At 39.9% G+C, this 26,462-nt stretch overlaps 1 protein-coding gene across 2 annotated transcripts in view; it reads left to right on the top strand.

Moving 5' to 3' along the window:
- The window catches only part of ILRUN (inflammation and lipid regulator with UBA-like and NBR1-like domains), a 35,367-nt gene extending 20,345 nt beyond the window's left edge, over window positions 1–15,022 (top strand). Inside the window, exons 3-5 of one of the 2 annotated variants that reach the window (XM_079980930.1) lie at window positions 2,975–3,172; window positions 4,418–4,746; window positions 10,792–15,022. In XM_079980930.1, the coding sequence (XP_079837056.1) occupies window positions 2,975–3,172; window positions 4,418–4,746; window positions 10,792–10,827 (563 nt within the window). In that variant the 3' untranslated portion in view covers window positions 10,828–15,022. Of the gene's footprint in view, window positions 1–2,974; window positions 3,173–4,417; window positions 8,250–10,791 lie in introns of those variants that run through there. The other variant, XM_079980929.1, reaches the window with a different exon arrangement.
- Window positions 15,023–26,462: the final 11,440 nt, after the last annotated feature.

A 26,462-nucleotide genomic window follows, 5' to 3' on the forward strand; every position in this document is an offset into this window, starting at 1 on the left:
TTGCCAGGCGAAGCAATGAATCTTAATGGCACTTGAATAATCCTTGATTTAAATGAGTTATTTCTGGTTATGAATGAATTCATTCAAGAGTTTACTTGAAGATTTTTGTTGCCTTAAATAGCAAACTGTTGGATACTTTATCCAGTTGATGAACAGAAATTCATAATATCAAAAAAAATTCTGACAAGTTTTTTCTTTCCCCCCATAAAATACTAGTTATGTGTCTGGTTTGTATAATAACATTCTCCTCTAAAGAAACAGTAGATGGGGGAAATATCTATGCTTTTCTACAGTGCTTTTACTTTTTTTTTGTTACCCTCCTGGAGATCAGTATGCCAATACAGAATTGCTTTCTATCTTCTTTACCCACATCCTTCCATTAACATCCAATTTAAAGCTATTTGCACATTAAAATTTCCTCTGATGTTAAAGAAAATCAAAATAGATTTTTAAATGGTGAATTTTTTTGTTACTTTGTTGCTCTGAGAATACAGTGGTACCTCGGGTTAAGAACTTAATTCGTTCTGGAGGTCCATTCTTAACCTGAGGTACCACTTTAGCTAATGGGGCCTCCCGCTGCGCCGTCGCCGCACGATTTCTGTTCTCATCCTGAAGCAAAGTTCTTAACCCGAGGTACTTTTTCTGGGTTAGCAGAGTCTGTAACCTGAAGCATCTGTAACCTGAAGCACCACTGTATATTAGTATACAGACATAATTTAAACTATACCATGCTACTTACTGATTAAAGTAGCATCAAATGATATCCTTATACATTGTAGCTCATGAATCACATTGTATACACATGTTACTCGAATATATTTTAATACTAATGATAATGATGATAATAATAATAATAATTTTTTTTATTTATACCCTGCCCATCTGGCTGGGTTTCCCCAGCCACTCAGAAGAGCACTAAAAACAATAAAACTTCAGACATTAAAAACTTCCCTAAACAGAGCTGCCTTCAGATGAATCAAGAGCTACTGTGTGTCTTTTCTAGGATCTAATCTTAACGCACATTGTTGATGCATTGTACTGTTTTGTTCCATAATTACTTAGAGCTGGGAATTATCCTTAATGGAGTTAAACTCAGAGCACATCAATAAATTTTGAAAATATATTTTTTATTCAGTAAACTAGTGGAATTAAGAACTTGGGCTTTCAGTCATCTAGTTGTTTCTCTGTATTCTTTAAGTCTATCCAGTCTATTTTGTACCATCAGTGTGGTAAAATGGCAGGAATTTAAATAGTCTGCCCATGCCATTATTCTATTAGTTGTTAGGATCTCTTCCTTAACTTTTTCAAAGTCATTCTCAAGATAAGCTGAAGCATTTGTTTTCAGTTCCACTGTGATGGGTCAGGTGCAGCGTTCAAAATTAGCCAGGTGCCAGGCTCATTTTGGTCTGGTGCAGGTCCAGTTGTGACCACGTGGAGGTCTCTGGATGCCAGGTTGGCAACTGGGGAAAGCAAAATGTCACCTAGAGAAGAATCAGAAATATTTTAGTTGAAGCTTGAATTTGTTTGATTCTGCATTGTTTTATTTGATGTTTTAATGTGTTATTAACCGCACTGAGATTTGTTCTTTAAAATACAATGCAGTATAGAAATGAAATGAACAACAGCAAGCATCACTGGGGAGAAAATGGCACCTAGACATTCCCTTGTGGCAACCATAACCCAGGTTTAAGGTGCCATTTAGCAATTGGATTATGTATCTTAGTTTCTAACACTGAGTGGGATAAATGCCACTTTTTCAGCTTGTAATTGCTACTTTATTGCTACATTCCTTTCTTTAGTTGTTGTCCTTTAAATTTGAGTCTTGAGCAATCTGTTACAAGTTGCAGAAAACAATGGTAAAAGGAATGGTAAACAATGGTAAAAGGAAAACGAGACAACATAGCCTTAAAGTTAAAACTCAGAATTAATACATTATTTTAGAGCTGTATGTCTCTGTATGTAAGTTCAATTCATGTGAATATGCTACAGGTTCCCTTCCTTCCCACTTGTTATGTTCCCAGTATTTCCTTGTCTGGTGTCCTCCAATCATACTTTGCTACAGTATCTGAAATGTCAGATTATTGTTAGTGCTAACCAGAGTGAGCATTAGTGCCAACCAAAATTGCCCCCAAACTAGTTTTTGGGAATTCATTTCAAGCCATGCTTTCAAAACATGTTATTGTTCATGCTAATCACAAAATTAAGTTCAGGGTATTTTCCTGGTTTTCCAAATCACTTTGTGCAGTGTCAGAAATTGATGTTTGAGCCCTAGTGCTTACTATTTGGAATCAGTTTTTTTAATGTTGGACTACTAATCTTAAAACTGAGTCTTTGAGAACAACAACAAAAGCTTCGTTCAATGGTTAATGGAAACAGTCATACACCACATAGACTTGCATGCTCTTAAATTATAGCTGTTGGAATGCTGATTTAAATTCTTCAGAGAGCCTTGGGGTTTGTGTGACAATTCATGTTAGAATTTGAGCAGAATTTTCTGTCTGCTCTTGAAAGTAAGGGTGAATTTAGACACATGTATTTCACAACAAAGCAGCTTTTTCTGAATTCATGAATATGTAATTCATCTCCCTACCATATATTAACATGTATGTACCAGTAGTTATTGTGCATAACAGAAACATGCCTTTGAATGGCTGCACAGAAGGAACTTTCATCTGTTTTGTTGGTGACATGTCGTGTTCATGGATATGTGTATCAGTTCATGATAGGAATTATGTGCACACACACAACAAAGAGTTGCTTTGATATAAGTATGCATCCAAGTCAGTCATTACACTTAGCAATGAATATGTGCAATACAACTTCCTTTTACTAAGTGTTTACAGATGTTTACGCTTGCTTGATAGGACGGCACACATTTTAATGATAAATGTGCTATCTGTTAATGACCATGTTGAGTCATTTAAGTAGCTTCTTCATTGACAAATGCTTTAATGTAATCTTCACTGAATCTCAGGGACAGAAGCATGGCCTCCAGGTGTTTGTCTTAAGTATGTCGGCGGAGACCAGTTTGGCCATGTGAACATGGTGATGGTCCGATCATTGGAGCCCCAGGAGATTGCAGATGTCAGCGTACAGATGTGCAGCCCTAGTACTGCAGGAATGTATCAAGGACAGTGGCGAATGTGCACTGCCACAGGACTTTATTATGGAGGTAAGTGCCACCTTCTCATAAGACTCTTACTTGCGACATTTGAGCAGCCTTCTGTGTTGCTGGGACTGTTGTGAGAATAATATCTGCTAACTATTGCAACACTACTTGTTAATAGAATTCCAGAACCGAGTTCAAACAAGTGTTCCTTTCCATATAACATTTCGGACCCCACAAAAACCCCTCACGTTGTAGCTATCTTTCAGGAAACAGACAAATGAATGTAAATGTTTCCTTTAAAGGTGGCAATGGCCACTGGGCCTTTTGAAGTGCTATCTGCCATATGATCCTCCCGGCCTTTTGGCAGGTGTGAGACAAGGATCACTGTCAGTGTGCTGCTGAAGATTGCTTCCCTTAAAGAGGCCACTGCAGCCCCTTTTAGGGGGGCAATGCACAACATGAATGTTTTATTTTTATTTTCCAAAACTCAGATCCTACCAACCTACTGAGGAACTCAATATCATTAACAAACTATTTTGAAATATAGAATAACTCCTAAGTTATGGGAAACTTTGCACATCTTAAAAAGTTACCTTTCATGGCAAAGCAGCAACAACCGCAAACAAACCCTGAACCCAACAAAAATTCCATGTAATTCCAATACTCTTTTGTAATCCAGGACACAAACCATTTCAAGTGTTTGAAAAGTGGCATGTTACAATTTCAGGTATTAATTGTTGGGTTGATTCACTTGTCTGTTTTACTGTGTAACTAACATAGGAGAGATGTAACAAAATATATTGAAATAACACTGAACAGAAGCACTTTAAACTGCAACATTAGTTGTAGATCCCACTTGTGAGATTTGATTGCCAATTTTTCTGTTCGTTTTTATTTCCTGTTGATGATTGGCATGTTTAACAACTTTCACCCCCAAATGATGGTATTTCTTTCAAGTGAAAGATGTGACTTCCACTGAATTTTCTTTTTTGGAGTCTTTTTGTATAATTATTTTCATGCTTGAGAATGACTAGAATAAATACCAAGATTAACAGAAGGTGGCAGTATTTCACTATCTTCAAACTTTCAGAATGTCGAATACTAAAACATTCAGGCTGGCTTTGAGCAAACAACAAGCCTGTTGTAATACCTCCCATGTATCTGAAATGTGGTCCATATTGATATTACAAGGATTTGGCATTTTTGTTTCTTAATGTTTGATTATAAGCATCATGTTGTTTGAGAGGTATTGAAATTAAGTAAAATCGCAAATTGTATTTTGTGCTGACCCAGGTTTCTCTTTCACAGACATCATCTGGGTGATCCTCAGTGTGGAAGTTGGAGGACTTTTAGGAGTAACGCAGCAACTGTCATCATTTGAAACTGAGTTCAACACACAACCACATCGCAAGGTAGAAGGAAACTTTAACCCGTTCGCCTCTCCGCAGAAGAACAGGCAACCAGATGAAAACAACCTAAAAGACCCTGGGGGTTCTGAGCTAGACACAATCAGCAAAAACACGTGGGGGCCTGCTCCTGACCAAATTGAACAAGATCAGACTGAACTGTCACAAAACTCTGTAAATCTCTCCCCCAGCAGTCACTCGAACAACTTATCAGTAGTGACATACAGTAAGGTAGGTGCCCTGGGGGTACAGGAGAATGGGGAGGTCATGAGTCCATGACCTGTATTGTAATGGTCCTTCCTTGCAAATTGCATAACTCCCCCTTGTGCCTCTGTACACTCCGCTTAAAAGGGCCTGCATTTGGCTGTTCATCTTACAAGTCCTTTCACTGAATTAAAAGCAAGCTTAAACAAGACTATTTTCAAATGCTAAAACTATTTTAACGTTTTGTTAAAATAATATTCTTCAAATGCTGCTTGCTGGATTTGAGAAGGCAACAATTTACAAAGCTGCTTTTTTAAAGTGCACTTAAAATTGGAAGTATGTTAGGTGGTAAGTGCTAAAAATGTAGTCAACCAGATTTGGAAGCTAAAAGAATATTGATCAGAATATGTTCCAGGTCTGTGCAGAGTGTGGGGTAACCAGTTACACTTGCACCAAGCCTTGGGGGGCTAAGTTGGTGGGGGGCAGGGCTTTTTTGTTTGAGTTTATAACTTTATTCTAAAAAGACTCCCACCCTGGGCCTCAGACAAGCTCTGCATAGACCTGATGTGTTCACTTTTCATTTCCCTTTTTGTTTCTGCTTTACTTCAAATCATTGCTTAAAATGATTTAAAACAAGATTCACTTGTTGCATTTTGTTCTGATTTCATTGAAATGTTTTTGGTGCCTTTTGCATAAAAATATACAGAAACTTGTGGAATCATAGTTTACATAATCCAGTGTGGTGCAGATGGTGTTTGTTTTTCCATTTTCCACATGGACAGGTCCATTCAACATGTTATTCAGGGCACTGAGGCAATTGCCAGTTGGTGTAAGGTTTAAAATAGGATGAATAAAATGTATTGAGCAGCTAAGGTAGAAGGAAGACAGTTGAAGCAGATAGTGTACTGGTAGTGTGTGACTAAAGCTACTCTCAAATGGATTGGATAAGGGTGAATTCAAGTTATGACGAAGAAAGAACATTTCTTGATGCAAGTGATGATTGTATCTTGGAGCAGTTAGTCATAGAATCAACAAGAGGAGAGCCAGCAATTTAATCCTAAACCATGTCCAGGTTTCTATGAAAGATATAAGTATTGTTGAAATACATAGGTTGTGGTCACACTTTCTTTCAAACTCAGTGAAAAGTTGCTGCCAAGCTCCAGTACAGTCACATTTACTTTCACAAGGTGGAATTGCTCAGTTCCTTTTAGCTCAGTTGGCTAAAAGGAAGTTAAGCGGTGGAAGGATCACATCTTTTTACCAGGGTGCAACACCCCACCTCCCCCCAAAATCCACATTCCTTTTGAGATAATCTGTCAGGAGCAGTGTGTCACTAGTGGCAAGGATCAGAGCTTTGCACTCACTCACACACCATCCATCCATTCAGACATGCATACACTCCATTCACCCATTCAGTCTTTCTCACAGTTGCATGTGCTACCTGTTCTTTATTCTGTCACTATGGTGCACTTCCTGTAGGAGACACCTGAAACATTTACTAATAGGACATTGAAGACTCAGCTTACTCACAAACCACACTCAAGCAAATGGCAAATGGGGTAAGCCTCTAGAGGCCAACAGATAGGTGACTGGGGAAAATGAGGGGCATGGAAAGCTATCACTGGCTTATACTATATCCAATATCAGAAGCACAGCCTCTAAATATCAGTTCCTTATGTTGAATACAGTGATTGGAGGCATTATCAAGTTTATTCAGTACAGAAAAATGAAGTTTTTGGTATTTTGTATTCCTTAGAGGCAAAAAGTAGCAACAAAATTGCCTGACAATAAATTCTGCTTTGCAATGCAGGAGTTTGTTATTGAATGCTAACATTCTGAAGAGTGAGTTGGCAAAAATCCCTTCCGGCCTATCCTCTTTTAAATGATATATCCACTGAATAAAGCACCCTTCTTTAAACTCAAAGGCACCCTATCATTTCATGCAGAGGGACTAGATAAGCATTTGTTTCTGTGACCTCTCTTACTCTGTAGTGCTTAATATTTTTTCTGTCAAAGCTTAGTGACTGGTCTGGGACCACCAAATAAAGCATTATTGAAGATAACCAGATTTCGATTTTATCAGTAATCTGAATGGGAGACTACTTGAAGCCTTGTGTGTGAGAGAAATACTTCATTAAAACCCACATTTTCACCAAAAAACCTCCACAATCAAATCAATTCCATAAAATTTATGTATGCTTAAGTATAAGATGAAAGTTAAATTTGTACAAATATTTACCATATACGGGAAATTTTCTGAATCTGATCAATATTGCATGTAACATCTCCTTTACATAGTAAATATTTGTCACATTCTTTCTCCCAGTAAGCCCAAAATGGAATGGCTTAAGTTTATATAATCTTTTTTTAAGCTGCCGTTTTTATGCCTGCAGCTGCAAAATTGCTCAGCAAGAACTTATGGGTAATAAAGCATGCTTTTAAAGAAAATGAGCATGATATATAGAAACTAAAATCTAGCCCTTGAGCAGGAATTATATTTGCTCTGTGTATTCATTTCAATCTTTATTCTAAAATTTTATTTCTGAAGAATTCCTGCTAGAATCAACTGGCTGAATGCACTGGGTAGTCCCCACTCATACTGTGTGCTAAGTGTCTGTATGCAACTTAAGGGGACAACTTTAAAATGTGATTTTTCTCTGCCTACCCCCTAACATTCTGAAGTTGTACAGTACAAAGAGGGAAGTATGTGCTTTTTCTGAACATGTAGATCAGCTCCTTGTTTAAATAGAAGAACAGATGAATAGTGGGAAAGAGCTTTGAGCTACTGCATTATATTTGTGCAGCATGCTTTGAAGGGGAAAAAACCCCTGTTTGTGTTGAGTTTACATAAGTGATTCAAAAGAGCTTTGGGTAGTTTGGAGAAGCACTGACCAGGAACGGGCCAGGAAGTGATGAGAAATAGAGGACGATTGAGTAGTTCTATCTGAGGCTGCCATCAGTGTAAACTGGAAGATTTCTGTTTTGTTTTGCAGCCATGCATCAAAAGCTGATGCCTTAAAAAATAAATAAACCGTACTTCCATTTATTCAAATTCCACCACAAACTAAATAAAAATAAAGCCAATGATGTTCAACTCCAATCTTTTCTATATTAGAGTGATACCTAAACTTGGAGAGAAACTTAAGTTATGTTGGAATTACGTTTCCCAGTTAACATCATTACCAACAGTAATGTTGAGTTAGGAGCTGGTTCTTACCCAAAAGTTTAATTGGGTAGTGTTAGTACCCAATTTTTTACTAATTGGGAGGCACATCAGGAAGTCAGTAAGAAAACGACTGGGATAATTCTTTTTATGGAGAAACTTTTGCAGTACTAGAGTAAGCATTCCACAGTAGAAGAAGGAACAGTATTTTCCAGATGACTGAGTACTTCAGAACTTGTTACCATCAAAGCACAGACCACTTAAAGTGAGGGTCACCAGCATGGTCCATATCGGTGCCCTGGTGCTCACAAAGTCCTTCATTGGCATTGCTAGGCAGGGTCCCCAGACTCTGAGCTTTTATTTTATTTTTTAAAAGAAAAAAGGGTAAATCTCTAGTCCTCCTAGAAAGAAAGTTGTGAAGCAAATGTGCAGGTACCATTCTAAGCAATTTATGTATGTAAAATGAGCTCCCATCTGTCATTGTTTTTAGCCAAAGAGCAAAGTCAGAGCTGTGGTTGATAGGCAAGCTATTTGGACACCAAGCATTAGGAATCCCTTGAGTCCTAAAGAGTTGCTCTTTTCTCCTCCTCCTTTAGTTTGCTTTTCCAGCTTCTGTCTTAATTTCCAGTCCTTGAAATCTCCATAGCTTGCCTTTTGTTTACCCCTCTAATTTATGCCATGTCCCCCATTAACAATAAAAATACATAGGTAATAACACAATCTTTTCCAAAATCCACATTTCATATTCATCTTTGGACTTCCTCACAACCCTTGTTCCTGCTTTCTAAACTCATAAATTTTACCAGCAAATTATTAACTTGATTTAATTCATATAATACAATTTTTCAATATTAATATCTCAAATTTTAAAATTTAACATACTCTTATTGAAGCTTAATTATAAGATGTTACTTATCCAAAATTTATCTTTTCATCTTCCAATTAAATTTAAATTTGTATTCTTTATAACTAGTTTGTTGAAGCCATGTTTTTACTAATCTTACATCTTTCTTAACAATCATACAATTTACAATATTTTTGTAGATAGTCCTTAAATTTCTTCCAATCTTCCTCCACCAGTTCTTCTCCCAGTTCCTGGGTATATCTAAGAGAGATCTTATTTGCAGAATGCAATGAAACACAACTGATTTCCAGATAATAAGACTGTGCAATAAAGGTAAAGGAACCCCTGACCATTAGGTCCGGTCGTGGACGACTCTGGGGTTGCGGCGATCATCTCGCTTTATTGGCCGAGGGAGCCGGCGTACAGCTTCCGGGTCATGTGGCCAGCATGACTAAGCTGCTTCTGGTGAACCACAGCAGCACACGGAAACGCAGTTTACCTTCCCGCCAGAGCGGTACCTATTTATCTACTTGCACTTTGATGTGCTGGCGAACTGCTAGGTTGGCAGGAGCTGGGACCGAACAATGGGAGCTCACCCCATCATGGGGATTCGAACCGCCGACCTTCTGATCGGCAAGCCCTAGGCTCTGTGGTTTAGACCACAGCACCACCCGCAGATAATAAGACTGTGCAATAGTGACTGACAAATAACGTGTATGTATATTGCATATAAGAGAAAATAACATGGTAGTAGATCAGATGCTTTGCATGCAGAAGGTCCCAAGTTCCATTCCTTGGCATCTCCAGCTTGGGCTGGGAAGGACTCCCTGCCTGAAACCCTGGAGGACCACTGCCAGTCAGTGTTGCCAATACTGGGGTTAGGTGGATCAATGGTCTGACTTGATATAAGGCAGCTTCTTATGTTCCTATATTTCTGAAAGTTTATAAGGCCAACTAAAATATGTCAGTCTTGGATTTCACTTCCCCAGCATCCCTGGTGACCTCTTAAGAAAAAAATGCAGTAGCTTCATATTAGTACTTCAGGGGTTCTGGTAAAAAATATCCATAAATTGCTATTGGGTGCTTGGTCTTTCAGAGTCTAAAAACTGAATGTTGTCCTAGCATTTGAAATGTATGCCAGAGGTGAGTTAAGGTAGAAAACAAATATGATGATGCCATTTGTATTTTAGAGGAGATTTATTTGAAAAATGCACTGTTTCAGAATGATGCTTTAATAGAGTAAAGAGTGGCTGAAACATTGTGGACTGGAAATGATAGGTTTATATGTCTCTTATTATATATGGTCATAATTTAGAAATTAATTTGTGCCTGTTTTACCAATGGTGGCCAGCTAATAAAGAGCCATAATTGAAAACCTGTAGAAGTGTGGCTTATATTAGTGCTGCCTACCTTGGTTTAAGTCATGTGAAGTTGGCTCATTGCAAATAGGCTTTTGAAAGTTTATTGTATGCATGTTTTGGAATTTGAAGAAGGTCAACTCTGCTAATACTGCCAATTCCAGCTTGCCACAAAACATGCATGAGGTCTGCAACTCAATATGGCATCTTTGGCTGGGGAGACAGAATCAACCTTTAAGCCTAGTGAGCAGTTTTGTTTGTGCATAAACCGTTGGGGCTAGGACTATTTTTGGTTCGTGAACATGAGCTTTAAAGATTTAAAGAGCCATGTAGGGAACTTAATTGCATTGTTATAGCATTCCAGGAGTTCAGTATACCAAACCCCTTGAAAGTATTTAATATCCCAAACTGGAACTTCACTTGAATAATTTTGTCAGTGTTTTAGATTTCTCTTTGGGCTCAGTATGACAGGTGGCAAGGGAATATATTTTGACTGTGTAGACATTGAAAATGTAGCATTGAAATGCAGAAGAGAATAGATTAAAATGAAATGAATTGTATGACCCTTTGTAAAAAGTGATAAATGGCTTTAGTACATAGGTTGTAGAGGATTTCATACACTTGGGATGTTGTGGTCACATTGGAACAGACATTGCTTAGTTTATTCCCCTTTCTGAAATTAATTTTTGTCTCTAATTCTTTTCCAGGGTTTTCACGGTCCTTATCCCTTTGGACAGTCTTAAAAACAAAAACGGGTATCGTCGAGAAGAGAATTTGACAAAGAATGGACTTGGGAGGGAGGGGGAGTTCTTATGGCTTATAGAAGATACAACATGAACCCCCTTCTTGGTCTCCATATCCTGAGATAAGAAGAAAACAAACAATAACTTAAGACTAGTTGTTTCCAGAAAAAAAACAAAACTAAAGTATGCATGTGTGAATGCTGAATTTCAGGAGTGCTGTTCAGTGCTATGAGAGAGAAAAATACACCAATGTTTTGTTTAGAAGTCATTGTCACAGTTAATTAGGTAGCCTAAAAGAAATTTTTTAAAAAAGATTAAAATGGAAAAGCCATCTCTTTTTAAAAGAAATTATTTTGCCTACAGAGAGGTTGTAGTCTGAGCAAATGTTAATTTTTCGTTCCTTGTTCATAACTTTTAAAAAAAGGGACAGCGTGCATTTTTATGGAGATGTGCTTGCTATGAAATGGAAGCTTGCTTAGCATTTTCTTGGTTAGTGCAGCTATTTGTTTGTCAGATGGTATTAATTTCTAGCTTATGGATCAGTATCCAGATCCATAAATTTTAATGACGTCTTTCCCCCCCCCTTTCTTTCTTTTGGTTATTTGCCTTTATTCTGCTTTTGGTATCATTCTTCTGGGCATGGTGTGCATTAGTCATCTGCTAGTTCTTTTCTGTTTGGTTGCTCAGACCCAGTTTTGCCATTTGTTGTGCAGGGCAAGAATGTCAAGAGGGTAAAAACACTGAGCTGATGCAAGAGGGGTGTCTTGTGCTTTGATTGTGGCACATGCTCTTATTTAAATTCCAAAGTTTGCCCTGAACAGTTAGCATATTGAAATATTCCCATGCTCATTAATGTACGGTAACTGTCATTGAGACAGCTATGCATGTATATGTCACTTTTGTGCCAAGAAGAAAAATTATTTTTCGGAGTGGTAGAGCACCAATTATTAAATTTCCATGACACTTCTAAGATGTAAATTTCACATCTTCTGTTTTATATTGGAATGACCACTTTGAGTCTTCAGTGATAAAAAAATAACTAACTTGTTGGCAGAGACTTAATTGCTTTGAACATATGGGAGAAAGAAGAATCAGCAGCAGCCATTCACAGCAGTTCCTTCTGCTTATCAGCTTGTTTGATCTCTGAACACTTCGATTTATAGACTGGTGTGTGTGTGTGTGTGTATGTATCAAGGGTGTGGAACTGTTTAAGATCTAACTGCGTATAGCCCATGAAGAATGATAGCCATATAATTGAGGCCAATCTGTCCAGTTCCATAGAGAATTAGCAGAGCATGGTCTCTTGAAACTCTTGGGTTTTGCATCGGTTTAAGGAGGAGGGGGGTTCTGTCTAATTCAAAAACTTGAACTAGGCCACAGCAGCCATCTGCCAAAGATAGAATAATATGCAATGCCTCCTTCCTTTCATCTCACTTAGAAGATCAAACTCCCTGGTCTGATATAGTGGAAGTATGAGTATGTACTGATGGGGATAATGCAAGGCCTGAAGTAACATACTTTGAGCTACCTTGTTGCTTTGATTTGCATACGAGGCCTTTGTATTCTTCTGTATAGCTGACCACAACCCTGTTTCCCATCAGAACATATATATATATATATATATATATATATATAGCACCCAAAGTCTAAATGGATCTGGCTAGGATCCTAGTAGGCAGATGTGTAGGTATTCAGTCTTCTAGGCCAGCTCAGCATCTAATTTGATGTTTTCACTTTTGAAGAATTGTATAATTTTTTTGCATCCCAACTAATTTGAAGAGTATAGTTTATCTATGACCATAGCCATGAACACTGGGAGAAATGATTGCAAGGGGTTCACCTGAGAGGACAAATTATGGGAGTGTAGAAACTATGGAATGCCTTCCTTTAACTTTCCCCCAGCTTGGCTCCCCAAATTCTTTTCGTAATCATCATAAGCAGCATATTATTCAGATGCAAAATAAGGTGTAGAAACTGATTATGTATAGCATTAGTCATGATAATTGGTTTTATTTATTTTTGCTGCTCTGGGCAAGCAACTTTTTTGATACGCAAAGAAAAGACTGAGTACACTGTATGGTTTTTTGAGATTAGTGTGTGTGTGTGAGAGAGTAACCTCTGGTGGCAACATTGGAAGTCAATGGCAACAACTGGCAGCTACTACGGTAAGCTAAGTTAAAACAGATTCTGTTTTCTCTTTAGACCATTCAGAAACCTCACCATCCAAACTGTCAAACATTGTGGAGACTTTAGTTTTTTCATAGTGCAGAGCAAAAACTGATATTTACTGCCAACTACTGTTCTTTTACAGCAAGTAGGGATGACCATTTCCTGCAAGTCATCTCAAATACTATCTCCTCTTTTGAGTGCTGGTGACTTTTATGAATGAAACAGTCGTTCCACTGAAGAAAGCAGAAATCACAGCCAGGGCCCAGCTTGGTTGCAGTAAAAGTAGTCCTCTTTATTGTCACTAGTTTCTGAGATCTTTCTGGGGATAAACATTCCTCTCTCGGGGGATGATCTCTGTATAAATAGTTACAAAGGGCTCATACCTGTTTGCAGGTATTTTGATTTGAGTGATAATCCCTTCAGTGATGACAATGGGAGGATGTTTAAAATGCTCGCTGTTTTGTGTCTCGTTTCTTTTCTCAAATATTCTTCTCTTTATACAATACCTCCTTTATTACTCATGGAGCTTCTTGGAACTCTGATTTTAAATTCATTAGTTTTTAAGGCATTTTTGATGATTTTGGAGCCATTGAAATGGCTGAAGCCAAAATCATGTTTGCTTGGGAGCAGCACTTTCAGACAGCTAAGGAGGGCAAGACATTTTTGTGCCTAAGCATAAAGGTTTGATTTTCACAAATGCATAATACTAGCTTCATAATTATCAGGGGAAGCTGCCACATTTCCCCCCCTCCTCAACAGATGGCCTATGGCTTCAACAGCATGGGAAGCAGAAACACAGTAGATGTAGCTTTACATAGCATGGAGGTGTAGTAATGGGGGGTGGCTGTACCTGCAGAATAGCTGAATGTCATAAAGGCACAACCCCTTTGTGAGAAAAAGGTGGCAATGCTAACCAGTGCCTAGGTTTAACACACAACACTTCTGTACAGATATAATCACATGTAGGGGAAACAGTGTAGACTGCTGAGTTTGGAAGTGGCATGGGTATTTAGATTGCTTTGTTGCAATTACAGGAATCAGAGAGCCACTCATAGCTTTAAAATACACATATTGGCAAACACTCTTACCCACTTCAAATATTATTGTGTATATGCCTCTCGTTCCCTCTTGCATGATCTGTAAAAATACGTTGTGAATAAAATAACCCTTTTTACCAAAGTGATACTGCTTGGACATGGAGGAAGCTAAGCATTGCTTGACCCCTATCCCTGTTCCTGAAATGTGACTGATTCTTGCTCCCCCAAATTTAGCTTGCTTCATGTAACAAGTGTGGTTGGCTCTGGCCATTTCCCTAGTGGTTCTCATTCTGGAAGAAATGATGGATTCCCGAGGAGGAAGAAGTAATTTTAATTTAACAAAGGGAAGTTTGGATTTCTCATTTGTTTGCAGCGTTCTTTTTTTATTTTTATTTTAATGCAGATTAAACTGTAACCCAAGCTGTTGGGTTTGAAAATGTGCTGGCAACCTCTGCATCTGAAAATGTGACTGTGCCTGGGAGGCAAGAGCACCCAGTCTTCTCACTAGGAAATTGAGCTGGCTTTGAGCCTTAGTGGGTGCAAGTAAGCTCTGTCTCTGTTTGGGGATGGGTGCTAAGCCTGCACTGTCAGGTTGGGCCTATGTTGTTGCTCCTATTTGGGGCAGGTGAAAGGTGTATCCTAAGGCCTCAGGGATTTGGGAATGTGTGTTCATCCCACCCCCCAGCTGCAGATGAGTGCGTCTTGAATCTCTATAGGTACAAGTGTAGCCGGAGAAGCCTGGGGCTAAGAAATGCACGCTGTCCCATGTCTGGGTTTCCATTGTTTTTTCTCTTGTGTGAGTGAGTGGTTGATTCTGCAGCCTGTCTTTATTCTCTCTGGGGGGAGTGCATGTGTAGAGCAGGATGTGTGTTGCTTCATTGAGTCTGGGAAGAATCCTGTAATAGCACATTGTGGGGGAAAACAAAGATGCTTTTTCCTTAATGTATAAATGAATATTTGTATGATTAAATTAACACAAAACAATCTTATACTTGAGTTTTTATTGAATGACCAAAGCTTGGACCTACAGTGCCTTTTCGTGGTTTAAATGGTTCCCACTTTACTTTCCTTCTTTCCCATTTGTTGGGGAGTATCATGCAAGCCAGGACTGAGCTGAAAACTCTGTGCTTAATAAATGAAATAAAATGAATTGTGGTTAGGGTGCTGTCTTGTGCCTTCATAGAATCATAGAACAGGAGTTGGAAGAGATCCCAAGGACATCTAGCCCATCCCCTACAGTGCAGGAATCACAGCTAAAGAATCACAGACAGATTGCCATCCAGTATGCTTAAAAACCTCCAATGAAGATGCATCTGCCACCTTCCAAGGTAGTCCATTCCACTGTCAAACAGCTCTTACCTTCATAAAGTTCTTCCTAATGTTTAGTCAGAATCTTCTTTTTTTTAAAATTGAAACTATTTTTTCAGGTCCTATGCTCTGGAGCAGCAGCAAATAAGTTTGCCCTGTCCTCCGTATGACAGCCCTTGAGATATCTGTAGATATCTAGTATATCACCTCTCAGGCTTCTGTCATCTAGGCATACCCAACTGTGACAACCATTCCTCATAAGGCTTGGTTTCCAGACCCTTTAACACCTTGGTCCCCTTCTTCTGCACACATTCCAGCTTGTTCTGACGTGAAGATCCAAGTCAGGGGCTTGTCAAGTTGGCACTGACAGCAAGGGAAGGGGCATACGTCAGTGCTCAAATTGTTCCTTTGTAGCCACATTCTTTACCTGCTCAACACTTGACACTGCATATGATGTCAGGGATGGGGTATGATTTGGGGAAAACATCTTCACATAATTAATTTGGCCAGTGTGCTGGAGGTTCCCCGCTGCCAACATAGCACATGGTTCTCACTATTTGTATACATACATACAGCCTTTCTCTCCAACCCCCCCCCCAAAAAAAAAGATTGCAATACATAAGTGCCATGAAGCGCTTGTATTTTAAAAATCTGTGCTGAAACTGATTTCAGCAGAAATTAACCTTTTGTATTAGAAATTAAATTTCTGGAGAAAGTTGAATTTTTAGCGAATCCTTGAAGAACCACCTTGAATGGAATGAATCTCTATAGGTTCAATGACTGTGTCACACATTTGACACCCTGTTCAATGACTGTGTCACACATTTCCACATGTAATTGACAGGAGACTTGGGCCAGGCATGACTCCCTTGCACAGCTACTGTACTTAGCTTTTCAAAATGGCTGCTCCCTTAGAGTGTGTGATACTAGTATGCATAATGTGATCATTGGGGGAAGGGCTGTTACCCTTCAGATCTAATGTCTGATCCCCAGCATCTCCAGGTAGAGGTGAGAGATAAGCCCTTGCCTGAAGCCCCAGAGAGACATTGGCAATCACTGCAGAATAGGTTTCCCAAACTATTGCCAATGAACTACCAGTGGTCCATGAGCTTTCTTCACGTGGTGTGTGGATTTGTACTCCTCACACTGAGTATTCATACTGATTTTTAATTGTGTTTTATTGCTTTCATTTCATATATTGTATTTTATTTTATTGTATTGCAATGTGAATTCTATGGAATTAGAATTATTACAACATACAGAAATATCTTTAAGAGGTCTGCCAAGACCCTTAGCTATTTTCAAGTGGTCTGCTGAGAGAGAAGCCTGGGAACAGATGATGTAGACAGTACTGAGATGGATCACTCAGCAGCCTCACACAGCCTACTTTCCTATTATAAAAAGTAATTTTTTTACAGTTGCCTAGATTTGGCTATTTTGTCAGGGAATTGATATCCCTCCCAAATGTATTTTAAATGTGTGGTGGTTGGATTGTTTGAGATTCCTGCTTTCTCTTCCTCCCTTCACATCTACTTGTTTACTTTTGAGGTTGTTTGCCATTGGGGCTGAGACCTGTCAGGAGCTCATCAAGGCAAGGCAATCTGCTCACACCTTCATTATAATGCTATCTTTGAAGCAAGCAAATAAATTGTGCCATCATTATGATGCACTCATTATAAATGAAGCAATGTGCCATGACTTTTTACGTGGTATATGCCATGGGTGTGGTGCAGCAGTCAGAAGCCAAGTCAAATAGTTGTAGAGTTGAACAATGTAAGAACTTTTGCAAACACCTGAGAAAATTTAAATATCAAAATATGGTTCATTCAGTTTTCCGCTTCAAGCAACTTAATGATTGATGCCACCCATGGAGAGGAAGAAATTTAATGTAGCTGGCCTGTATATCTGTTCCTAGAGTTACCTGCGCCAAAATCCAGAACATTGATCCATAAGCAAAGCTTATGCATCCTACAACTTCAATAAGATTTTTTAAAAGCACTGATCTATAAAATTGAGGCTTGCTTTAGATAGTAATTACAGATAAGAACCGTTCAAAAGCAACGTTCCTTTTTCCACCCACATTGGACTGTGCTGCTCTGATAACTGAACAGAATACACTCCCAGTAGCTATTGTAGAGGAGCCCTATTTCTGTGTGTTTGTGTGTGTGCGCGCACGCATTTTAAATGTTGAAGTATCTTGTGCATTTGTTGCTTATTTTCAAAAACCACTTTTAAGTATTCAGAGAGCATGTCGTGCATTGTTCCCAGGATTGTACCACTAGGACATATGGAACACATACATAATACATATGGAATATAATACATATGGAAAAATGCATATGGAAATTTGTTGAGTCAGAGTGGAAATCAGGCTAGTGCCTCTTGTCCTAATGTCCTGGTTCTTCATGTGAATGAAACCTTATAGAAGAGCATTCAAAAGCAACTTCACCCCTTCTTGTGGGTTAGCTAGAGGAGGATCAAATGACCTGGCCCAGTCTAGTTAGAATGGTACTGGTTGAATTGCTATGGTCTCTGCTGTTTGTAAGTAATCAGGATGCTTTTCCTAGACTCAAAAGTCTTCTGGGTAAAGGTGAGTTCTAAAAGAATCATTGTTAGGAATATTGTTGAGTAGAGCAAGGGTTAGCATATTTAAACTCCATATACTCCCTGAAATGTCAGAATGGAACAGATTTCCACAACAAACAAGACCACAGACACCCATGGGTCCTTTGATCCTCCTCTAGCTGACCCACAAGAAGTGCATCATAGTGGCTGCTGCAAGTAGTATTATGCTTTAAGGAACTTCTCTACAGGCAACATGGTTTACTATGTGTGCCCTTTCTACTCTGACAAGTAGACTAGACTGAGATAACAGGCAAGGCACTAAGGTAACTCACTAAACTTCATGACCAAGGAAGGTTTTTAACCTCATCTGCATCTGGGGCAGGCAATCTTTTCTTTTTGGCAGACCAGATCCTCCTTTTCCCACCTCTAGACGGATGAATTTGACAGGGAGGTGAGGTTACAAATCTGCCAGTCACATGACATCATAGTGATGTAAGGTGAAACCATACCTTGAAACATGGACTGTCAGGACTTAGAAGCGCAGCATGGGGCTGTGTGAAAGCACTGCAATATATTGCATGTCGCAGCAGAATATTGAGGGGGGCTGGCCCCGTCCTTGAAAATGTTGGGAGTACCCTTGTCCCCCCCACCAACCGTGCCTCTGGGTCTGCAGGTTGCACACCAGTGGTGTGTCTTGCTCACTATTGTCTCTGCTCACTGTCTGGTAGAAGCTCATCAGGGTTTCAGACAGAAGCCTTTTGCAGCCCCTACCAAAAATGCCAAGGATTGAATCTGGGACCCTTTGCATAAAAAAAGCACGTGCCTTACCACAGAACTTTTAGCATTTCTCAAATTTCTAAAGGTATGGCCTTCCTTTCTTCCACCTCAGGGGCTCATCTGGAACTTGAACTCAGGATCCCTCCGCACCCAAGGCACTAATTTTGCCATTAAATCAACAAGCCAGGCACAATTTAAGTGTGCTTTCTCCAACCTAAGTAAATTGAAAAGCTATTTTGATCAGTCTTGTCAAGAGTTGATAGAAAAGCCTATGTTTGTTTGCTTTGCTACCTGCCCTTCAACATAGGTCTTGGGGCAGGTTACAAAATGATAAAAGAATAGAATACAACAGATAATAAGTGATGAAGATAGCCAACTGATAAAACCATAAGTAGAGAGTAGACAATAACTGCATATCCCAAAAGCCTGGGTAAAAAGATGAATCTTTGCATGCTTTCTGAAAATCACCAGGTAGATATCAGGCAATGGGGAATTTCAGAGCTGGGGGCACCACCGAAAAGGCTGTCTCATGTGCCACTGGATGTCTGAGGGTGGTGGAATCACCAAAAAAGTCTTTACCATGTGGTTTTTAGTCCTGAATCTCTTTATAAAGGAGAGAATCTTTCAGGTAGCTGGGACCTAAGCTGTTTAGAGCTTTATGTCTCAAAAACAAAAGTTTGTCTTAGACTCAGAAGCAAATAGGCAACGAGAGCAATTCTAGCAGAACTGGTGTAATATGAGACCCACCAGTTGTGGTGGTTAGTCTACCTACTACATTTTGCACTAGTTCCAGCATCCAAGATGTCTTCAAGTCCCATGGAGAGTCCCCTGCAATAATTCAATCTGGAGGTTACCAGAGCATGACTCACTGTTGCTAGGGCACCTCATCTCAGGAAGGGCTGTAGCTGGTACACCAGTCAAAGCTGGAAGTTAAGTACCCCTAGCCACTGAGGACACCTGGACCTTAAATGAGAGTATTGGATCAAGTAGCACCCTCAAACTATGGACCTGCTCTTTACAGGGGCTGCAACCTCATTCAGGAAACACATCTTACCACTTCTTGTACTCAGTCACCTAATGCACACAACACCTTGGTCTTGCCTAGATTTCAGTTGACTGTCTCTCATCAATATGATAAACCGCATCATGCACCTGTCCAGAAGCTTTGTACATGTATATACGTTGAACAACGTGGGTGACAAAAAAACGCCCCAAACCCTGCAGGATGCCACAGGTCAGTTTCCATACCATTAAGGAGTTGGCACCTCATGGTCTTTCCCTAGACTCACTTTCCATAAGTGTGAGTGGAACCATTACCAAATTGTGCTTCTAATCCCCAAGCCTTGAAGTCAGTCCGAAAAGTATCAAAATCTGCTGAGAGGTCAAGAAAAATGAGCAGGGTTGCACTCCACCTGTTTCTTTCCTGACAAAGGTCGTCAACCAGGATGGTCAAGGCTGGGTCAGTTCCAAAGCCCAGATTCCATGGTTGAAGTTCTGTTCCATTCTGCATCAACACCCCTCCCCTATATATGTGGGTTAAATACCACCAGTTTAATAATCTCTGATTTGGCAGGCTCAATTTAACTTGGACAACCTTTTATTTTACATTCATATTGGCTATAGTGATGTCCCACAATAGTACAGCTTACTATATTACAATAAACAAATAATTATCTTACACCAAGACTTAGCAATTTTGCCATCTTCCTTCACAAAGATAGTAATCTAATGGCGTATATTCTAAGGTAGGGTATGTGGAACCTGTGAGTCCAGAAGTTTCATGGATCAAACTTTTGTCAGCTGCAACCAACAAGACTAATAGGGAAGGTGGGAGTTGTAATCCAACACTTAGGAGGATTCCCTATTCATGCTCTAGAGTAATTTTGGGTAGCTTCAGTGTGGGATGTGAAACACATAGCAGTCAACTACAACATTCCTAGAGTGCACATGCTAGTGGATGCTTTGTACCAGCCAGGAGTCTAACTTCCTATTTCCTCCAGAGCTGTGACAAACTTCCTCTGCCTGTGTGTGTGTGTGTGTGTGTGTGTGTGTGTGTGTGTCCTAATCTGGGCAAGGGAGCACAGCTCCTTCCTTTGGCTCTTCTCCATTTTGTTTTTCTATGTATGAGGAGAAGTGACTGCCTGTTCGCAGTCACTTAGGAACTAACTCCCTTACGGGATAGTTCCACATGTGTATATAGTTTTGTAACCTAAGTCTGCCTTCAGGGATCCACCTGTGAACTGAATGATTTTGAGTAAACTACTTTTATATTGACTTTAAAATCTGTCGTTTCTATTCTTTTTTAAGAGGGACTAGAAGGGATCTTACCAGGAATCTTACATGGAGAGGGTCAGATGAGCTTGCAACAAGCAAACCGCTGTGTATTTAAAAGGGGAATGCACTCTACTAAGTAAAGGGACTTGCTAATGCAAGATGAGAAGGATATTATTAAACAATATATCCTCTCCTGCCTCCCTGAACATTCCCACATTCAGGTGACAGCTTACCAGCTGGTAGCTGTTTATAATCTTACTGGAGGTACAATCAGGTATATGGGGAGCTATCTACAGTGTTTTGCAACGTAGTGAAGTGGTTTTTACTATGGATCTGAAACTACTAGGAAATGTAAGATAGTGGTGGCATGGCTTGATAGGGCAGATTATCTGCTTCCTATGTGACTGCATGCACCCTCCTGTGGTAAGACTGCAAGCAAGGTAAGCAGCAGCTGCTTGTGCCCTTCTCTCAAATGGAGGAATTATGTAAGTTAATGAGATCCAATACTCTGATGAAGGTTCTTCTGAAATTCATCCCTGAAAAATTAACTCTAACCATTACCCTTTAAGTATGTGAAGTGCCACAGAGAAGGCACAAAACAAATTCAAACAACTGATAAAATCCAGTGATGTAGCTGTTTCTGGGCCATGCACTGAAAGTTGACGGTTATTATATATGCTTTTTCCTCCATGGCTGCTTACTGTGTCTGATCTGATTCATGCATACTTCATGAATGAAGCAAGGAGCTGAAAGGAATCCAGTTAAATAATTTACTTATTAAACTCTAAACATACCCTTATTGCATTTGTAAGATTGTAAGATGAATGATACAGTGAATTAAGATAGAAAAAGGAGCATTCCGAGAGATGAAGGGAACTGTGCCCAAGGGAAAGACAATTGCCTCATCCATAAATATCTATTACTTTGTTTATTTATGACTCTGAAAGTAAGCTTGGCTTGCCTACAAAAAACAAAACCATTGCTGAACTAAGGCTGCAACCCTAGCTCCACTTACCTGGGAGGAAGCCCCATTGAATTCAATAGGCCTTGCTTCTGAATAGACCTAGCTAGGAGGATTGCGCTGTAGGTCAGTTACGTGCTCCAGGCAACAATAAATATTTACATTGCTGGGATCCCAGTTTGTTTTATTTATGAAAGACCAAGTCACTCCACCCATTGACGCACAGTGAGAAATGTACTTCAGGTTGTCCTGTGGTCACTTCACCATCTTCAGTTCCTATACTTCCTAATGATGTGTTATGCCTGAAACTTACCCATCCAGAATTGCACACAAGTCCAGTGGCATACATATGGCTCTAAGACACTTTTTATTCACAGAATATTATTGCTTCCAATTGGGCAACATATTGCCCCTCTGTGCTATCTGTTTCTTTATGTGTAGGTCTTCCTGCTCTCTGTAATGCCTTCTCCCCATCTCTCTCTCTCTCTCTCTCTCTCTCTCTCTCTCTCTCTCCATGCTCAACACCCTATTTCATTTTTTTTTAAAATGTTAACTTTATCATGGTCTTTATTTGCAAGGTCAACCTGAGCAAACAGCCCTAGTCCCTGTCCTGTCACTGCAGTGGCCAGCATAATTCTTTACTTGAGGACCACAATAAATTTGTTATGCTTGGATTGAACCATTGCATTAATTTGCTTATGCTTTTTAAAAATGTCATCTTGGAGGGTGAAGGGCAAATGGCACACAGACAGATCTGATACCTTTAATCACTGCCGCTCCAGCAGTAGATTGTGTGGCCTTGACTCCATCAGAGATAAAGGCATGCGATTTCAAGCTGTTGTCTCAAATCCCACTGTTAATTTTAAAGTTCATGAAAACTGCAGTGGAATTGAGGCTATACTTAAAAACAGCACCATGTTGTGTGGCATCTTCTTGCTGGTGATGATTTTGGGCCTCACATGGCAATACAGAGTCTCAAACAAAGATGTGCTCTCCCAAGCTCACATTCCCAGCATGCTGATACTCCTGTCTCAGCGACATCTACATTGCATTGTTCATGTCCACAGAAGGAAGCTGGTAGGATCCCCAAGAATGTGCTCTACAGGCTTCAGGCAGCAGGCCCACTGGTAGACCAACTTTGCATTACAAATATCGTGGTACCTCGGTTTTCAAAGGTAATCTGTTCCCAAAGACCATTCAAGTTCTGAAACATTCAAAAACCAAAAACTCAGTATGGAAGGCTCAATACAGAAAACTCAGTATGTAAGCCGTGTGGCATGTTCGACTTCCAAGGCGAGTTTGAAAACCGAAGCATTTACTTCCAGGTTTACGGCATTCAAAAACCGAAATGTTCGTCAACGGAGATGTTCGAAAACGGTTGTATCACTGTATGTCTGCAAATGTGACATGAAAGCTGGCAACATCAACCCCACTGCATGGGAATCCCTTGCAGACGACCACAGGGCCTGGAGACAGACAATCATGTTATGTATCCAAAGCAGTGACCAGAGGAGAAGCAGGAGAAGAGCGCAGAGAGAAGAAATGCCATGGTGCATTTACAGCAGCACAACCTTCATTTACTCCAGCTGCAACAAAACATGTCTCTCCTGTATTGGTCTCTACAGCCTCAGCAGGCGCTGTAAACTTCCAACAGTTTGACTTCACCCCCAAAGTTTGACTTCACTCCTCCATTGTCTCCTGAGACAAATCAACATGGTGATGACATCTGCCCCTCCAAAAAATATGTACTCTGGTATGCCATTTTTAATGTGGCTGGTGGACAAAGCAGTTTGTGTTTCCTGATGCGAAGCGAGAGAAAGATTTATTTAATCACTGAACAGTGTACTAAAGAATTTATATATCAGCAGGTATTTAAAGAACCACCAGAGGGAGTTGGATACATTTGCAGATTGTCTTTTGGAAGCTGAATGCTGTTAGAATGAAAGAGGTTTATTGGGATGTATAGTAGGATTTCTGCAGTGCTTTTTTTCCTTTAAAAAATGTTTAGAGGTACTCTCCGTTTCCTACTCTTATTGAAATACTGCCCCTCAATGAGGCCAAACTTAGATTCACAAAATGTTTAGGGGTATGCGTACACCCAGAAAAAAGGACTGGATTTCTGTATTGGTAAACACTGAAATGTTGTGTTGGTTCTTAGGGTGGTTTACTGCATACGAAAAGAAAGAACTGCAGGATATTTCCTACTCAGAGAAGCAATGGAAGAAATTTACAAATGTTGTAGGTTTGGAAAGTTACAGAAAAATATCAAACCATTATATATTCTGTTAAATCCAGCTACTCCTCTCCCCCCCCTTTTTTTGTAGAATAGCGTGGAAACACTTGTGGGTCTATGGCATGGGTAGGCAACCTAGGGCCCGGGGACCGGATTCGGCCCAATCGCCTTCTAAATCTGGCCCACAGACGGTCTGGGAATCAGCGTGTTTTTACATGAGTAGAATGTGTCCTTTTATTTAAAATGCATCTCTGGGTTATTTGTGGGGCATAGGAATAATATTTTTTTTTTCTTTTTCAAAATATAGTCCGGCCCCCCACAAGGTCTGAGGGACAGTGGACCGACCCCCTGCTGAAAAAGTGCTGATCCCTGGTCTATGGCTTCATCTGTTTGTAGAATTGGATGTTGTGGCATTGACCAGGACATGTCTCTATCCAGATTACTTTGCTTCTGGGATACCTTTATCACAGGGCTGACACTTGCTTAGGTCCATCCTTTCCTCCTCTTAAGCTGCACGAATCTCTAAAAAATTGTGAACAGAGGATGGCTCACTAAAAAGAGTAAGTCCCACATTACACTATGTTTCCCATCAACTTGCCAAGCCAAGTTTTCTGTTGATCAGCCAGTTAAGCAACCAAGACTGTTAATTGCCAGTTAGCAGCAGTTGCCAGCAATCCCATTTCCCATTCATGTTATCTATTACAGGCACTGGAAGAACTAAGAGCTGCCAGGGTCCACTTGACTGTTTAAACAAAACAGGGCTCTCATACAGAAGCCACTAAAACTCAGTAAAGCAAAAGACATGAAACTCTAATAAATTTGGAATTGGTGCAGCATACCTACCATATTTTTTGCTCCATAAGACGCACTTTTTTCCTCCTAAAAAGTAAGGGGAAATGTCTGTGCGTCTTATGGAGTGAATTCATGGTCCCTGGAGCCGAATTGCCCAGGAGCAAAAAGCAGATCATGCTTTTTTTCTTTAGAAAGAGGGAAGGGGGTGTTGAAACAAAGCCGCTGAGTAGCTGATCGGCAAGCGATGTTCTTGAAGCTACCAGCATGAGTTTGACCAAACTGCGGGAGGCAGTGGAAGACAGGAGTGCCTGGCATGCTCCGGTCCATGGGGTCACGAAGAGTCAGACACGACTAAACGACTAAACAACAACAACAGAGATAATGGAGGCTGCCTGGGAGGGGGGAGGTAAAAGCACATGGATCCTCAGAATTTTTGCATTGGGTCACTCCAAATTCACCATCAGATCCCATAGCAAGTCCATGGTTACAGCCTGCACCAAAACAGACACACACACTGTTTCGTGGGGCCTCAATGGTGCAAAAAAGTGGTTACAAAGCACAAATCCACATGGTTCCTCAGAATTTTTGCATTGGGCTACCCCAAACTCACTGTCAAATCATATATCATGTCTGTGGCCACAGTATGAACCACAAAAATCATACATCCACTGTTTCGTTCAGAATATTTTTTTTCTTGTTTTCATCCTCTAAAAACTAGGTGCGTCTTATGGTCAGGTGCGTCTTATGGAGTGAAAAATATGGGTAGTTTATCAGCATGATAGAAAACCACATGCTGAGTGTGTTGGCTGGGGGAGAACATCTGCAAAACAGAAAAGCGTTGTGGAGGAGCGCAGCTACGTGTCTCAAAAGAAATAGGATTGCCTTGTGTGCAGCAAGTCTACCCAGTTCAAAAGAGAAAAACAAGCTGTTCATATCTTTATTAAATTTGCACACTGCCTTTCTACAACTAATCACCCAAGGTGGCTAACATGCAATTAGAAACGAAAAACTGTATATAGAAAACAAAATGTAAAAGAATTATGGGTCACAACAACTCATTGAAAACATGAGCTGATAAAACCTATGGTTAACACATTAAAATAGCAGCCAGCTAAAAGGCTAAAAGTCAGCAGCACCAACAAATTACTGCCATGGAAGGTTTTCATGTGCTGATGGAAGGAGGCTCATAGAGAGAAAGTTAAGTCGGCACTGCTCTGGGGAGAGTTGCAAAATTACCAAGAAGGCCCTCTCTCATCTTTCCCATGAGCAGGATATAGATGCTAGCAGGACATAGGAAAGAGTCTTTCCTGAAGATCTTAAAACCTAGGTAGCTTCATGAGGCTTCTGTCCTTGCTATACAAATAATGTCATTGACCATCTAATTGACATCCTTGGAATGGATGCATCAATCCACTCATTCCAAGTTTTCTTAGAGGTTGCTGCTAAGGCAAAATATCCCATACTAGGATCACTGCAGTCTTGCTATACCTGTTTGTACTCTCTTGTAAGCAGCCAGTGA

The sequence above is a fragment of the Podarcis cretensis genome, assembly GCF_951804945.1.
Source record: "Podarcis cretensis genome assembly, chromosome: 6".
In the NCBI taxonomy this organism is placed as follows: Eukaryota; Metazoa; Chordata; class Lepidosauria; order Squamata; family Lacertidae; genus Podarcis; species Podarcis cretensis.